The 16,441-nt window shown below is 54.8% G+C and overlaps 1 protein-coding gene across 1 annotated transcript; it reads right to left on the reverse strand.

Moving 5' to 3' along the window:
* Positions 1-4,106: 4,106 nt before the first annotated feature.
* Positions 4,107-14,655, reverse strand: HEXA (hexosaminidase subunit alpha). Its single transcript, XM_054215257.1, has 14 exons — positions 14,393-14,655; positions 10,720-10,818; positions 10,277-10,342; positions 10,080-10,126; positions 9,629-9,739; positions 8,710-8,811; positions 8,479-8,611; positions 7,283-7,463; positions 6,885-6,971; positions 6,464-6,536; positions 5,836-6,016; positions 5,420-5,510; positions 4,879-4,983; positions 4,107-4,385 (listed from the first exon to the last, which is right to left on the reverse strand). Exons 1-14 carry the CDS (start codon positions 14,634-14,636, stop codon positions 4,322-4,324), a joined length of 1,584 nt encoding a protein of 527 aa, XP_054071232.1. The 5' UTR covers positions 14,637-14,655; the 3' UTR covers positions 4,107-4,321.
* Positions 14,656-16,441: the final 1,786 nt, after the last annotated feature.

Genomic DNA, 16,441 nt, shown 5'->3' on the forward strand with positions numbered 1-16,441 from the left:
GGCTCGCGGCACACACACACACACACACATACACACACACCGCCCCCCCCACCTTCCCCGCCCGCGCGCGGGTGACGTCAGCCGCAAGGTATTAGCATAATGAGTGAGCGACGGCCAATCAGGAGGGGGAGGCTGGAGGAGGCTCCGCCCACTAGTGCCCCCTGCCGGGCTGGCCCCGCGCCCATTCATCCCCATCGCCCGCCCGCCCCCGCCCCACGTCACCCCACGTCACCCCGTGTCACCCCCCAGCACCCCACCCCCACCCCCGGGCGGCCGCCCGCCTCTACCCCTGCGGCCGTCAGTAGGTTCCAGAGTTAACACCCCGCTCGGCCCCACCCTTTGGCCGGGTTTAAATCCACGAGGAAAAGGCTCAACAGGGGCAATTCGGGCACTTTATGGCATTTCGCGCCTCGACTGACCGCGGTGCGCCCCTCCCACACCCCGAAATAATTACCGCGAGCGGCTTTAATACCTGGCACAGTCGTTAATTAATTACTCCCAGAGCAGCAGCTGGGCTGGGGGTGCCCAGCTTTCCTGGCGAGCTGCCACGCGCGTGCAGGAGTGCGCGTGTGTGTGCGAGTACATGCCAGGGCGTGCGCAGGCACACGCAGCTTCGCACCTGTGGCGCAAGCCTGTGCAATGGCATGTGAGCACGTGTGTGCAGGTGCATTTGCGTGTGTGTGCAGGTGCGCATGTGTGCGCAAGCACACGCATATACGTGTTTGCAAGTGCCCCATGCACACGTGTGTGCAAGCATGTGCATGAGTGCGCATGTTCACAAGTGTTGCTATGCATGCCTGTGCAAGCATGTGCACAAGTGCAGGCGTTCACAAGTGTGCATACGCACACGTGCGCAAGCATGTGCACGAGCGCATGGTTTTGTAAGCGCCCATATGCATGCGTGTGTGAGCATGTGCATGAGCACTTGTGTTCACAAGCGCCCACATACACACATGTGCAAGCATGTGCATGAGTGCACATGTTTACAAGTGCTCGTATGCGTATGTGTGCAAGCATGCGCATGAGAGCACGGATTTGTAAGTGCCCCTATGCATGCACATGCAAGCATGTGCATGAGCACACGTGTTTACAAGCGCCCATGTACACATGTGTGCAAGCATGTGCATAAGCGCACATGTCTGTAAGCGCCCATATGCATGCATGTGCAAGCGTGTGCATGAGCACACATGTTCACAAGTACACGTATGCATTCATGTGCAAGCATGTGCATGAGTGCACATGTCTGTAAGCGCCCACATACACACGTGTGCAAGCATGTGCATGAGTGCACGTGTTTACAGGTACTTGTATGCATACATGTGCAGGCATGTGCATGAGTGTAGGTGTTCGCGAGCGCCGATATGCATGTGTGTGCAAGCATGTGCATGAGCGCACATGTTTGCAAGCACCCATATGTATGCGTGTGCAAGCATATGCATGAACACACGTGTTCACAAGTACCCGTACGCATGTATGTGCGTGCATGTGCATGAGCACACATGTTCACAAGCATCCTATGCATGCAGGCGTGTGCACACAGCTGCAAATACGTGCCCTTGCATGTCGACATGTGCAAACGCAAGCATGCATGTCACGATAGACACTCCCCCCGCAGCCAAGGCCGGCCCCGGGGCAAGCACCCGTGGGTGGGTTTGGGCCTCATCCTGCTGAAACCCGGGGGCCCGGCAGCCGCTCCTCACCGCCGCCTGGGTTTATTTTTAAACCCGTTGGCCCCGAGTGATTCACACGCTGCCTGTTCTCCGTTGCTCCCCGGCAAGTTTTACGCACCCAAAATAGATGTTCTGGAAGGAACGGGCCAGGCGGTGGCAGGGGAAAGCGGGGTGCTCCCCCCCAGCCGATGGGGATCCTGGCCTTGGCAAGGGTGCAGGCTTTCCCAGGACACCCCCGAGGCGGTGTTTTTGGGGGAGATGCTGGTGGAGACCCCCCAGGAAGCAGGACCATGGGGTGGTGTTCAACCCGGATGAGAAACACTAGGCTTTCGTGGCAGGCGTGGGGCTGGGGGGTCCCCTTTGCCAGCCCCACCGGCCCTGCAGCGTCCTGTACCCCCAGGGGGTGACAGGGAGCCCGGAGAGCCGAGGGATGGGCAGGGTGAGGGCAGGGAGCTGGGATGTGGTGGTGAAGAGCCCCTCAGCACACACAGGGCAGCGCCGGGGAGCAGAGCACCATCCGCAGGATCAGAGCATCATTCCCAAGAGCAGAGCACCCTCCCAGGGCCAGGGTCCCCACTGGCCCCAGCCCCACCAGCAGCAGCCCCCTGCAGTGACAAAAGCACCCGGCGAAGGTACCAATTTACACCATGCTGGGGGGGGGGGGGGATGGGGGGGAATAAAAAAGGGAAAAACCCGAACTTTTAAAAACATGAGGGAATACTGACCCCCTTCCTCTCTGCCTGCCACCCCTTCAGAGCCCAAAGCGCCGCATCCCAGCAGCGAACCATGGGATCTGGGGTGTCCTCCCCTCAGCGTGGCTGCGGGAAGAGCCAGGCAGAGGTGGCCAGGCAGAGCCGGAGCAGACACCCGGGTCTGAAGCCCAGGATGCCACCAGCCTGCACCAGGAGCTTCTGCTCCGCAAGTACCCGAGACATTTGTGCCGTAGAGCAATGGTTGCCAAAGCCAACCCCAAAAGATGCCACAGGGAGGCTGAGTGGCATCAGCGAGGACTCAGGTCAGAGCAGAAGGAGATGTCCTCATGGGGACAAGAAGATTGTGATCAGCGTTTGCTCGTGCCAGGTCTCGTAGGGAAGAAGGAGCGCTAATTACACCAGCCCTTCGGAGCTCGTCAGGACTTGACAGCACATCAAACCCCAGCAAAAGGAAGCAGCTACTATAATTTAGGTCTTTTGGGTTACTCGATTTAAGAGAAATAAACACGCTTGGAGTGACAGGCAGGCAGGTCAGCAATCCTGGCTCCGCTCAGCCTTAAATACACGAGTATTCACAGCCAAAACAACGGAGTTTCCCCTGTGCACTTGGAGGAAGCAGAGGAGCTTCTTCCCCCAGGAACCAGGGCACAGGGAGGCAGCCCTTCCCCTCCCACCCTCAACAAGGGGAAAAAACCAGCCCTCTCTCTCCCAAATCCGGCTAAACTTCCCTGCTTTGGGGTGGCTGAGCTTCACAATCTTTTTTCCCCTCCCCTTCAAGATATAGCGCTTCAGAGGAGCAGCGTTTGGGTATCCCTTCGCAGGAGGGTGAAGAAATTCCAGACTTGCCCATTTCTGAGTATTTTTAATTGAAAGTTAACTCAATATTTTTAATTTAAAGGTCAATAGTAAAGGGTTTCCAGCCATAACAGCAGATATTGCTTATTGAAGACCAGACCAACAGTCCCATAAGCCAGGATTTCTCCCCAAGAGATTCCCTAGCTTTGAGCTGGATACGGTTTCCAGCAGGGCAACCCCAACCATCAACGGACAAAAACCATGCCTGTCGCAGCTCCATGGGACTGCAGCACCACCAGTCTCTTCTCCAAGGAAAATACTATCCAAACCTGTTGGATGCAGACCTGAAGCTGAGCCCCCCACCCCGAGGAGGACAGATCAGTTGGCCGAATCCTGAGCAGAGGTGAGAGGCAATGGAAGAGCTGAGCCGTGGCTCTGTCACATCCACGCACTGCTCAGCTTCGCGGGTTTGAGGTCTCCTTGGAGAGGCTTCAAGATGTCTTCTCAGAAGCCAGAGGAGGAGGTGGCAGCAGAGATGGTGGCTTGCAGGAAGGTGTCCTGCCTGGATGCAGGCAGAGAGAGGAGACAGAGAAGGACAGGAGCAGCAGAACACTGACCGCTGGTGCATGGAAGGCCACTAAAGCAAAACCAAGGTCACCACACAGAAGCGCCCATGTCCAGGTACGGACGGTGCGAGGTCAAGAGGAAAAGTGGGGGTGCCCAAACCATGTCCCTGCAGGGACGGAGCGTGACAGCAGCAGAGGCTAAGCACAGTCTGAGCGGGCACCTAGCAAGCTCCGGAGCCACCGGGGTGAGACACAGCCAGATGCTGCTCCACCAGCATCTCTGGAGCAAGCCCTACCCATTCTCCTGCTAACAAAAACCCTTGCACGGTCTCCCAAGCCCCAACTGAGCATGAAAAAGCACCTTTTTCCTCTTTGGGGTCATTTATTTATAGATTTAAAGAAACAAAAATAGAAAAAGACGCAAAGAGTGCACACTAAGGAAAAAAAAGATCATTGCACTAAAGCAAGAGCAGAAGTTGGGCGTGGGAAGGGGTCCCTTGGCCAAGCCGGCAGCTCTTGAGAGGGCAGGATCATTCCTCCTGTGTGCGCAGTGACCGAGGGCAGCGGGACTCTCCCTTCAAAACCCGCCAAATTCATTTTCACAGTATCCTACGTAGAGAGGCTGCGCCCGGACACCACGCCTGGAAAGATAGGGGAGAGATGGTGTTAGGCAGAGGGGACTGGTAGAGCCCACAGTCAGATCTGAGGGGGCAGAGCAGCGCAGGGTGGCCATCGGCGCCCCGTTTCAGGTGCGACAAGGAGGGAGCAGTACTCATCCTGTGCTTAGAGACTTGGTTTTTTTGCTCTCGTGTGGGACCATGGGGTAAGGGCAGGTTTCCAGGGGAAGCTGGTGCTGCAGGAGGGGTGGCAATAGCTGACAGGTCCCCCTTCCTCAGCACAAAGCCCTCTCCTTGACAAGAGCCACCAGCCCACGCTGGCAGCAGGGGCTCTCTTCCAGCACCGCACAAAGCAAGCTCTGCCCACACACAGGCAGGAGAAAAGCTCGGGACTTTCCGTAAGAACAAGGGTTATTTTGCAGCAGGGAAAGCCCACTTCACCCTCGCCGCCCTCCCCGGGGTTCGACCCCAGAGAGGGGGGCATCTGCGCTGTCCTGCTGCGAGGAGGGACGGTTACCCGAGAAGCTTGCAGCGGAACTCGGCCAGCCGCACATAGGCATCTTGCAGGTCCCTGACGGTTGCGTTGCTCCACAGTCTCTCTGCTACGGCCCCAGCTCTCGGCCTGGAGGAAGGAGGGACAGAGGCAGCCAGGTCAGGGGGAAATCGGAAAGCTTCTCACACAAAGCCCTGAGCTCCCAAACACTTTCCTGAAACACATCCTTCAGCACACAAAGGCACAACGCTTCTGTGTATCGGAAGATCTACTTCTGGACAGATGTGAATCAGGAGTGGACTGGGGTGACAGGGCAGAGACCAGTGGCGTTAAACACAAACTGGCTGCAGCAGCACGTTGTACAGGAGCATGTTACGGTCTTACAGACCCCCACTTAAGCCTCACTGAGGCTGTTGCTAGCACAGACGCGCTGCCAGGGGACAGGGAAAAGCACCACGTGCGAACCAAACCTGCAGTGTGTGGCATGGGTGGCTCAGTGGCGAGGGAAAGGGGGCTGAGCCATTCCTCATGCAGCTCGAGCCAACCTCCCCATGGCTTCTCTTACCAGAGCCTGGGAGTCAGGTTAGTGACGTCCACGTATTCACCCCACATGCACGCCTCTCCGCCGATCACCCGGTCCTTCTGCTCGGGGCTGCCTGCCAGAGGACACAGTATTCAGGTGATGGTGTGTTGCAAGATAATGAGGTGACTTATAGCCCTGCCCACAGAGGCGCCTGTAACAGCAGAGAGCGGCTCAGCTACAGAGGCAATAGCTTGCCATTCTGGAAGCCTCCGCTTCAAACCCTGGGCAGAGCTGTTTTCTGCTGGCAGCAAGGGAATGGAACATAGCACAGGAACCAAGGACACGGTCAGTCAAGCACCGTCACACCAGCAACGAGAACGGATTAGCAAGACAGCCAGCCTTGGCGCTACCTCCTGACAAGTCAGCTGCTGTATGGGAAGGGGACACAAGGAACACACCTTCGAACTTCAAGGGCTCCACTTTGTAGGCCGCCATCCAGTCCTGCCCGTAGGAGATGCGGTTGAGGTACCAGGGGGCAGAGAGCAAAGCCCGGTAGCCAGCCTTGGTGACATTCGCCATTTCCTCCATGTATGGTGTGGGGTTCTCCTTCCACACGTGGACGATGGTGTCTGGCCTCACCTGAAGAGCACATGTGAGCCCCGTGCACGGGATCACTGTGGCAACAAAAGCACCACCTTCCCTCGCAAGCAGAGTGCCCTGACCCCTCCACAGCTGCAAAAACCACCCCAAAGGGAAACCGAGGCAGACATTGGCTTGACTTTTGAGGCACTTCCCATCCAGTTTGCAGAAGCAACTGAGGGAGGGATAAGCCCATTTGCAGAGGGTCCTGGTCAGGGTTAAAACTGGCCTCTTGCAGTGTATATATAAGAACCTGGAGAGAAGAGGGCGTTGACAGCAGTGTGACAAAGCCACCCTGAGGGCAGCTCACTGGCAGCACCATCTCCAGACCAACCCCAGTTCCACAAGAGAATCCCCCCCACCAGCCCCAGCACAGCACCCCCAGATCGCACCAGTGCAGCTGGCTGGGGTGCTGGCACTTTTCACCAGGGCACAGGCAGCTCTCACCTCCACTCCGTTGTCAAACACCTCCTGCCACACGATATAACCTTTGCCGAGGGAAGAGATGATGGCAAGAAGCCTGGAGTGAAAAGAGTACCGAGTTTTGGGTCACCTCAGTTACACTCCCCTCTCTTCGCTGGTTGCATACAGCCAGGGCAGCAGCACCAATATTCCCAACACCCACAGCGGGATGTGAAGGTACTTCTGAAGAAGGGAGAAAGCACGGCGCCTTATGGGGCTTCTTCTCCTCAGCCCCAGGCTTTTTTGTGGTCAATCTCCCAATAAAACATGGCTACGCTACTCCGTCAGGGAGACGTGCCCGAATGGGCGTGCTCCTGAAAAGGAGATCTGGTGTCCTTGAGACAGCAGAAGACATTTGTGCTGGTCACATACTGCAGCTGCAGGCCCAAGATGCAACCGTCCTTACCTCTGGATGTAGAATGACTCTAATTTCTTGTAATCTTCACCAAAACCCATCTCCTTCATGAAGGCACGGATTTTTGGATTGGATTTCCTGTGTACCAAAGAGAAGAGAATAAAAGCACTGCAACCCGAGCACTGGAGTAAGGACAAGACACGACCAAGTCCTTCCCACATCGGTCCAAGGCCAGCCCAAGCATTCCGAGAGCTGTGGCTGCGCCAGCACCAGCGGCTTCCCACAATCAGCGTCACTTTGAGCACCGAAACCCCAGGCACCAACACACAGAGCCTGGGGGAGCAGGACACCAAAGATCTGCAGACAATCACGACCACAAAGGAATGGGCTGGGTCTCCAGTCCCAGGTACTTCCCCCCAGTCCCCATTCCAGACTGATCTGAGACTCACCAGCACGTGAAGTCTACCTCATCGCCACCGAGGTGAAGAAAGAAGTCTGGGAATACAGTGCTGACCTCTTGAAACAAATCGGTCACAAACTTGTAGGTGCTGTTAAGGATGGGGTTGATGGGCCCATAGGTCCCAGAAGGTTCCTTGCCCAAATAGCAGGGAGTCAGCAGACCTGGAGCACCTGAGTCGTAACAAACACGGGAGAGTGAGAAAGGGGCTAAGCATGGCCATATCATCCTGTGTAACCCCCCGGACCCTCCTCAGCATGGCCCAGCGCCTGCCAGGGGACAGAAGATCTGGACATGGTCCACCACGCATAAACACAGCAGCAGAAAACTGATCCCTGGCTCAGGAAGCCTGACCTGATGGGGAGGGATCTATGTCCTGCGCTCATCTTGTGCTCCCCCCACGCACTGCTGCCCCAAACACTCACTCCCAGCTGAGATCAGCAGGGCTCGAACCTGGTAGGCTGGACATCCTTTCCTCCCCGCACAACCAAATCCTTGCAGGATGCCACAGTTCCCACCCTTCCCAGGTTTCTCCTCGGTATCTCTCATTGTGGGCCCGGCTGCTTTTTTTGGGAGATTCCTACAGGAAGCCACACACAGAGCTGCTGGGGAAAGGTAATGCCAGTGCAGTCCCCAGCACCCTCTCCCAGCTCTGTGCACCTGCTGCAGATGGGGAAGTGGGGCAGGCATAGTTTTGTCCGTGACCACATGCACAGGGTGTACTCCAGTGCAGGCCACGGCATCTGGAGGCAAGGGAAGCAGAAAGGAAGACAAGACGACATTTTCCTGGAGCTTCTCACACTTCCAGACATGGAAGAGACAGCACTTGCAGTCTCTGGAGCAGAGACTGGGGCACAGTTGAGCAGAGCGAGGAAGCTTGGTCAGCTGTACCCCCAGTTAAACTCGAGATCCTTGCAATACCCACGATGTTGCTTTTGGCACAGTGGATGTTCCCCAAAAAAAATGACCCAAGAAGAGATGGAAAAGTTTTCCCTTTGGATTTTGTTCCAGAAATTGGACCACTGGGTCCTGCTTCCCCTAGACGATGGTTTGCTCCTCCTCAAAGCCAGCCCGTGGGACACGGCTGCCCGCACCCAGCTTTTGGGATCCAGGTTGCAGATGCCCTTTCTCCCCCCAATGCAACTACAACTCTCCTCAGAGCAGCAGGCGGCAGGGTCTGCTCCTCACCTGGACCCCAGGAGAGGGTGTGCCCAGGAGTGTCGAACTCCACGATGACCCTGATGCCACGCAGCCGGGCGTACTCGATCACTGTCTGCACGTCGTTGGCTGTGTACACGTGGGTCATGGGGTTGAAGGCTCCCTGGGGGAACACAAGAAACCTCAGCACATTGCTCAGGTGCCGAGGGAGGGATCTGCTCGCCCTGGGCTGGGCGCTACATGGTGATTGGGGTGGGTCACCTGCTTGCTGAGCTCTGGGAAGGTGAAGCTCTCGTAGGGGAAAGATGGGTCATCCACAATGTGCCAGTGAAACACATTGAACTTGTTGTAAGCCATGACATCCTGGGAAGGAACGGGAACAAAGATGAACATGCCTTGCCCCTTCTGAAAGGTCACCCAGCTTGCCACAGAAAGGGGACAAGGTCCCTGTGCTCCAAAAGGACAAGGCAGAGTCCCCAAACGCTCCCCAGCATCCAAGAGGGATTCAGACACCTCTCTTCTAACACAGCAGCACCACAAAGAGCTGCAGAGGGCCAGTAGCACTCCTGCTCACAATAAAAATCCCTGCTCTCCTTATAGCTGAGCCAATGGTGGAGACCTGTACGATTAATTCTGCTTGGGATGATCCACCACCCACGTTCATCTAACGCGGCTGGGAAGAAGTCAGTGTTTTCCCTTGCCTCAGAAACAACCCAGCCTCGGAAAGTAATCTGGATTGCAGGAATCTAAGACACCTCAGGGTTTTCTTCCTTATCCTATTTACAGGGGGAGCTGAGAAACCACCCAAACAAGGCAGCTCTGAGTTACACCATGAGCAAACACAGCCATGGGCACTTGGAAGGACCTACAGCATGGAAGCATTTATCCACGATGCACATCTGTATATTAAGAATTGACGTCATGGTGCCATCCCACCCTGGCCTGATGCTTCACTTAGGGACAAGCAAGCTGGTTTTGTTTAAAAAGCCTAGGTTTGACAAGCTCTTCCTCGATGAGATGCAGATGCAGTGGCCTACGCATTAGACAGCTCCTAGGATCTTTGGAAAGGAGCAACACGAAAAAACCAAAAAGCCCTTGAGGCCACCCAAGGAGCCCTCAGTTGTTGCAAAGGAAGGGACACCCAACTAAACCACTGGGTCTCCCAGCACAGGCTCCCTACCAGAGTTTCCAGGATGGCTCTCAGAGGCAGGTAGTGACGAGAGGTGTCCAGCAACAGTCCCCGGTGAGGGAAGCGGGGAAAGTCCACGATTTCTGTCTTGTTGATGTAGTACTGCATGCAGAGAACACAAGGAAGTACTGAGCAGGGCTCCAGGCAACACAGCCATTAGCAGGAGACAATTAGGGTCACCTTTGTCCCCAGAACCAGCACGACAAGGAGGGGTAGCCTCGTTGCCCAGCATGCAAGCAAGCCAGAAAGAGCTGTGATGCTTTACTGCTCAGAAGGCAGGAATCTGGCTGGATTCACGAATTCCTACTCGGCCCTTGATGAGACTGTGCTGCACTGCTGGTACCCCCCTCATCCCAAGCATCCTGGCAATCCTCAGCCTGTCCCCATTGAGGCAGGAGCATTAGAGAGCTGACTGCCCCCAGGAGATGAGGCCAGGACTCACCGTGCCATTCTCGTCCCTCCCAATGAGCTGGCTGAATGTCTCCAGGCCTGCAGGAAAACCACACACAGTCACTTTCTCAGCACAGATTCCCCCAAAGGAACAAAGCTCAATTAACAAATAAGTCTATGGAAAGAGAGAGGCACAGAGACATCCTGAGGCAGGGAGAGCGGGAATGCCCCACAGAAAGCACACCTCACCTCTGAGAGCTCCCCAGACAGCATCCGCAGAGAGCAGCAAGGAGCCTTCTGAGACAGAGAGCTTATCTGAAACACAGCATCAGAGGGGCCGGCACTGGCATTAGGTCCCACACTTCATCACACGCTGCTACAGGCCATGACAGCCCCAGCTATGGGGCTACAGTGGCACCAGGCAGAGGTTTTGATACAGGACTGCACCCTGGGATCCCACAGAACTGACTTTTGGGTTTGGTTTTTTTTATTTTAAACCTCCTCCATTGCTTTATCAGCATCCTCAGGTAAGTCGCTACCCCCTGGCCCTGGTTTCTCAATAATACAGCAAGGATGATGCCTCCCCAAAATTGGGGGTAAGTGCTGCACGGTGCTGTTTCCAACTGACAGGCACAGAAACAGCTGCACACCCACTCCAGTCACTCTCCCTCGCTCCCAGCCGCGATACTCACAGTTTTCCTTGGAGTCCAGGCTGGGAAACCCATCACAGCCTGGCGTGGCAACAAAGATGAGGAGCTGATTGCAGGCTGTCCCCCACAGCGGCTCACTCTCTGCAAAGGACATAGACTACAGACATCAACCCCATCCTGGCTCTTTTCCCTGCTTCCAGTCCACCCCTGTCCTCCCAGCCCAGCTAACAATGGAGGCGCAGGAGTACATGGACTTTAAATACACGTGGCAGAAACAGGCACTCCCTCCTTCACCGCAGAGCGGGCACAGGGGTGTTCAGCAGGGGCTTCCCCTTCAACACAGGCAACCAGGAGCACACGAGCTGATCCCAACCTTAAGCGCAGAGAAGGTTTGCTGGTGAGGAAGGCTTTGCAATGGAAGCTTAAAGGAGCACACAGAGGAGAAGAGAAATCAGAGGATGGTTTACCAAGGCTTCCTGGACACCAGCCCCTGCTCTAAGCAACAGCCATGACTACCCAAATCTTCTTCAGGGAGGGTGAAGGGCTTCATGTTTCCAAACTCTTCCAGCACTGGGAAAAAAGCACGAACCCAAGAGCTCTGCTACCCTACCTACCCTTAGAGAGGGGAAAGAAACCCTGTAAAAAAGGGTGGAGAATGATTCCAAGCATGCTGCAGAGTTAGGCTGAGTTAGAGGCCACCAAAAGATCTCACCCAGCACAGAAAGGCTCCCAACCGACTTCACCTTCTGCAAAGCTGGTCCCAGGCACAACAGCTGGAAAAATAAACCCAGCCACTTTCAGACCCCAAGCAGGAGCGCTGGCCACACCTCCCTATCTGAAGGAGAACCTCCAAGGGTGCATAGCCCTGAGTTCTCACTGGATTCGCACACACAACTCCAAAGGGAGGTGTTCAGCATTCGCTGAGGCACACAGGTCTACTCACAGCAGCCTCTGGGCAGGAGGAACGTGGGTTAGTTGGGGTGGGACCCTGCTAATCCCAAGCAAGGTCCATGCCTACACCCCCCACAGCATTCCCAGGAACAGGCAATGCTCAATATGATCACTGAAAAATAAAAAGCTTGGCTTTGAGTGAGCCAGGTCAGAAGCCAGGGACCAAGCAGACTTCAGAGAGGCCATGGCACTGCCAGCGTTCCAGTGAAACAGAGAGAGCCTGTGCTCCAAAGCTTGCAGGAGCCAGAAACCCCACATTTCTCCACGAAGGAAGGGCAAAACCTTCACTGAGAGAAGGGAAACAGCTCAAAGACGGTGCTCAGTTTTAAGCCTTCCTCTCGGTTACAGACGAGCCGGTAGCCAAGGCAACCTCGCAGATGTGCGAGCTGGCATGCCAGCATGGTAAGACCTGCTTCTTCCGCTCAACAAGCCAGCAGCTCACCAGGGACGGCCACTCTGAAGCCTGGGGACAGAAAAAATACTCATTCCGTTGAGAAGCCTCAAGAGAATTGGTCCCACCACCACACACCATGTTTAGACCTGCCCAGGGAGACATCACCAAACCCAAATGTGGCCTCCTTGGCCAAGGAGCAGGCAAGCACTGGTGCTAATCACACCTAGAAAGCAACGCAGATAGGCACAGCAGGGATCAGTGACCCATCAGCCACGAAGGCCAAAGTTCATGGTTCCAAAGAGCGCTGTGAAGGCGCATGTCTAGTTAATTATGGTCATGGACTGGAAGCTAAGGACTCTAACACAATGATTGCAACAGGATGGTAGCAATAAGACACCAGGTATGGCAGGTCCTGGCTTGACCTCCACGCAGGTTCCTGGGTCTCTCCCAGACTCATTTCGGAGTTGCCCATCTTAATGGCAAGAAACAAGGGAAGAGCAGCAAGGGAAATCCCAGTTAGGGATAAGGAAAATATAAATATTCTTCACCCTGAGGGTAGTCAAACACTGCAGCAAGGGCTCAGTTCTCCACGCGGGAATACTGCAGTTTCAGCTGGACACAGAAGCTTGGCCCAACAGCAAAGCTGTCTCCGACCCCAGGCTTGGCTCTGTTTTGAACCAGGGCTTGACCAATCCCTCCTAATTTAAATTGGTCTACATTTTCATGCTAGAAGTCCAGCATGAATGTAGAGTTTGGACATAATCTTTCTTGCTTATGAAATCGACACAGCAGCTTTCTGAAACAGACAGAAAACAGGTTCTGTCTTATTTTCTCTATTAATAGAAACTATTTTCTTCCATTCAGGGTTTCCATTGCCTGTTATTACTAACCACCCATGTGGGAAAACAAAAGGAAGGGGAGGAGGGAAAAAAGCCCTAAAATTAAGAGTGTACTTTCAGTGTCAAAGCAGGGCGTATGGAAAGCGGTGAGTATGCACACAGAGCTCGATCTCGTGATTGAGCTTGGAGAAGTTGCTCCAAGTGATTTCACGGTCACATTTCTCCTTTGAGAGGAACAGGAAAATGTGAATAATTGTATCAGCTGTTTAAGTTTAGTTCCTAGCAGCAAAAAAAAGAAAAAAAAAAGAGGAGTCTTCTCAGCTCCCAAATGAAAACTTATTTCTATTGCTACTTACAAGAGTTGAAGAAATAAAATAAGCCAAATGGTTCTTCCCAGTGTTTCAAATTTGACTTTGTTGAGGGACGATGTGCTCGAGACGAAGCAGAACGACTTCCAACGTCGTCACCCTTCTCCGCTTTTATCAGCGGCGACAGAGTTCACACTGACATTTAAAACACTCGGAAGCAGACTTACTAGCTCTTTTTGATGAATGAAGCGTTTCATATTCCCCAGCTTCAGGCTGCCGCAGACCCACGCAGGCACCGAGCATCCGTACGTGCCAGCTCCCAAGCCTGCGCATTTGCCTCTGCGAACGCAGCCAGGGAATTTCCTCCATTTCATCCCAGACATGCAACGGGTGCTATCATGAAGAAGTCCGGGCACAAGAAACCTTTACAACCTGTCCCAAATCAAGCCCAGACTCTCAAAGCTTTTGCCTTTCCTCATCTTACCCTCCAATTCCAGGATGAATCCAAGAGCTACTACCTCTCTGCCAGGAAAGCCACGCTGCCTCGGGACGCTTAACAGCTCACCTTGGGCAGAACGAGCCCCACGGCACAAATATGTACTTGCTAGAAACAGACATGAAGCAACAAGAGTCTTTCCTCAAGGCAAAGCTTCACACCGGACACCAAGAACTGCCAGAAGAGCCAAAACTTGTGAAAAGGGCTGAAGCTGGCGCGACTGCCAACGCCAGGGGCAGCTCTCCCTGCAGTCGCATAAAAAGGAAGCAAAAGGAAGCAAAAGGAAGCGCTGGGGAGCTGAAACGCGATCTGGAGGAGATAAAATATGGATAGAAAGAGCAAACTCGTGATAGCAAGAGCCTAACTCCTTGAAGGGAATGCAAGACAACTAGTGCTCACTGTGCCACACAGGATTAGATGTATTTTATTTTAAAACGTGCATGCCACAGGCATCGCCCTCCACATAGGAGCACAACGCTGCCCTGGGCTATGAGACCCGATTCAAGCCCCTGCACCATCAGGGCACAGCCACCACCTCCCCTCGCCCCCAGCCCCTGCTGCACTGAGGCAATGAGGGGGCTAAAGAGCTGGTCACCCATCCAAACCCAAAATAAGCGAGGGTTTGGTTTCGCGGGTTTTTTTTTTAGGAATAAAGCCACAGGCAAGAGGGCCAACGGCCCTGCCCGCCGAGCCCCCCGCCCCGCCGGCAGCCCCCGCCCCGCCTCACCGGTCGGGCGGGCGGCGGCGAAGAGCAGCGCCCGGTACCGTTGGAAGGCCGCCTCCAGCACGGCGCAGCCCGGCCCCACGGCGGAGCCGCCAGCGTAGGCGAACTGAAAGCGACGGGGAGAGAGCGGGCAGCGGCCGCCACCCGGCGGGGAGCGCTGGGCCTGGGGCTGGGGCCAGACGGCGGCTGCTGGCTCTAGCAGCATCGCGGCCGCCAGCAGCGGCAGAAACGCCCGCCCCGCCGCCATGTCGCGCCCCGCGGCCTGAGGGAGGGGGCGGCGCCGCGAAATGGCAGGTCGGCCCCACGGGGCCGGGGCGGGCCGGCCTCGCCTGCTGCCACCTCCTCACGGTTCACCTCAGGCGGCGGTGCCTTTACCCGAGCAAGCACCTCTTGTAAATCACAAAACCTTTCGAGGGTCGGTTCTTCCCCAGCCCGCAAATTTCAAAGCCCAGCCGCCTTGCTCCCTGCCCGCCGAGGATGCCCTTGGGGAGTCTCAGCATCCCGCTTTGGGGTTTGAGGGGAAGATTAATGATTTAAAACATATATTTCACCTACAGCACTGTGACTGAACACATGCTTTGGATCCACCTTGGTTTTCGGCATCTTTTGTTGGTACCATGCATCTTTATGAATAATGGTGGGTGTCAATCAGCCCTTGCACAGGTTTACAGAGATTTTATACAGGTAGAGGGTGAAATACCGGTTGGGTTGTACAAAAAAAAGGATTTTGTCCCGTGGTGGGGCCTCATGCTGAAGTGTTGCAGAGATGTTTTCCACACAGGGTCTGGCTTTTGCAAGGAACCTCAGATGAACTCTATTTTGCCTCCTCCCTCCCAGCTCCGCGTTCCTCAGCAATCCCCAAGTCAAATAAGGACACTTAAGCCCAGGTCTTACCCACCTAATTGCCAGCACAACCCTACCAGCTCCTACATGGGAACCAACTCCATCAAATTATTAAAAAACTCTTATCCCAGCCCTCCCGAGCAAGCAGCGAAGCCGCCAGAAAACTGCAAGCTATCAGGATTGTTGAAAGACATGGAGAGCAAGCAGGAAATTAAAGAAATGCCATGGGAGAAAGCACAACAAGGGAGATGGAGATGGCCCCATCACACTAGCACGAGATTAAAAACCCACTTTTTGTGAGCAGGACACAACCACGGTCTAGTGGGGAATTTAAGGGATTGTCCCTCAGGTGAGCAGCAGAGGGAGAGCCAGGCGCACCAGGAAAATAAAAGCATTTTGCAGAAAAATCCTCAAGGAACTTACTGTCAAAGGTTACAAAAGCACCAGCACAAAGCTGGGGACTGGTGGTGAAAGGAGAAGAGCTGGGAGGACATGGGGGGGGCGGTTCAGAGGGATGGAAAAAGGTGCCCACCAGGGGTGAGAGAGCCTGTGAGCTACCAGTGAAGGTTTTGGGAGTGTCATGGAGGTGGAGAAGTCATGGGGATGCTGAGCAGCAGGAGGGAATCACAGTTAGGTTTGGGTCTAAACAGAATTGTGGGAAATTAATGAGATTAGTGCAAATGGATAGGGGATTTCAGCTGGGAGAAGGTAGGGAGGGGGATGAGGATCACACATAGATGGGGGAGCTGGGCTCCAGCAAGACTGGGGTCAGACAGAGCCAGCTAGTATTGCCACGAGCTTAACACCTCCATAGTGCTGCATCCTTCTTCCATAACCCTGTAGAGCAGCAAAGACCACCCATCCACCTAAGGGAAGGTGAGCCAGGACCTAGGATGGGCACAACATGGGCCAGGCAACAACCTTATCAGCCAGGCATGGTGGTGGCAGTAACAGGGTCCATCAGCCAATCAGGTGTCATCTGGCAAAAGCAAGGCACCAAGATAAGTCCAAGATCAATCTGGGAAAGCCTCAAAGCAGATGGATCTCCAGGACAGCTCAGAAAAGAGGTGGCTGCCCAGACCTCAGCTTAAAATGAAGTTCCTGGAGCAATGGGTCATCGGTGGAGGTCCCAGGTGAGGCTGGTTGGGACAATTAAAGCGTGTTGGTGCCCCCAGGCTCCTGACAATCCTCACTAGTCACTTGTTTTCC

This window comes from Rissa tridactyla, chromosome 9 (genome assembly GCF_028500815.1).
Source record: "Rissa tridactyla isolate bRisTri1 chromosome 9, bRisTri1.patW.cur.20221130, whole genome shotgun sequence".
Classification (NCBI taxonomy): Eukaryota; Metazoa; Chordata; class Aves; order Charadriiformes; family Laridae; genus Rissa; species Rissa tridactyla.

Bases quoted from the DNA above. Each gene is read 5' to 3' on its own strand.
- HEXA (XM_054215257.1), bottom strand. From the start codon at position 14,636: ATGGCGGCGGGGCGGGCGTTTCTGCCGCTGCTGGCGGCCGCGATGCTG. The intron at 10,343-10,719 runs GTGAGTATCGCG...GCTGTGTTTCAG, and splicing joins CCTGGACTCCAAGGAAAACT to ATAAGCTCTCTGTCTCAGAA. The intron at 9,740-10,079 runs GTGAGTCCTGGC...CTCTGCATGCAG, and splicing joins GGAGGGACGAGAATGGCACG to TACTACATCAACAAGACAGA.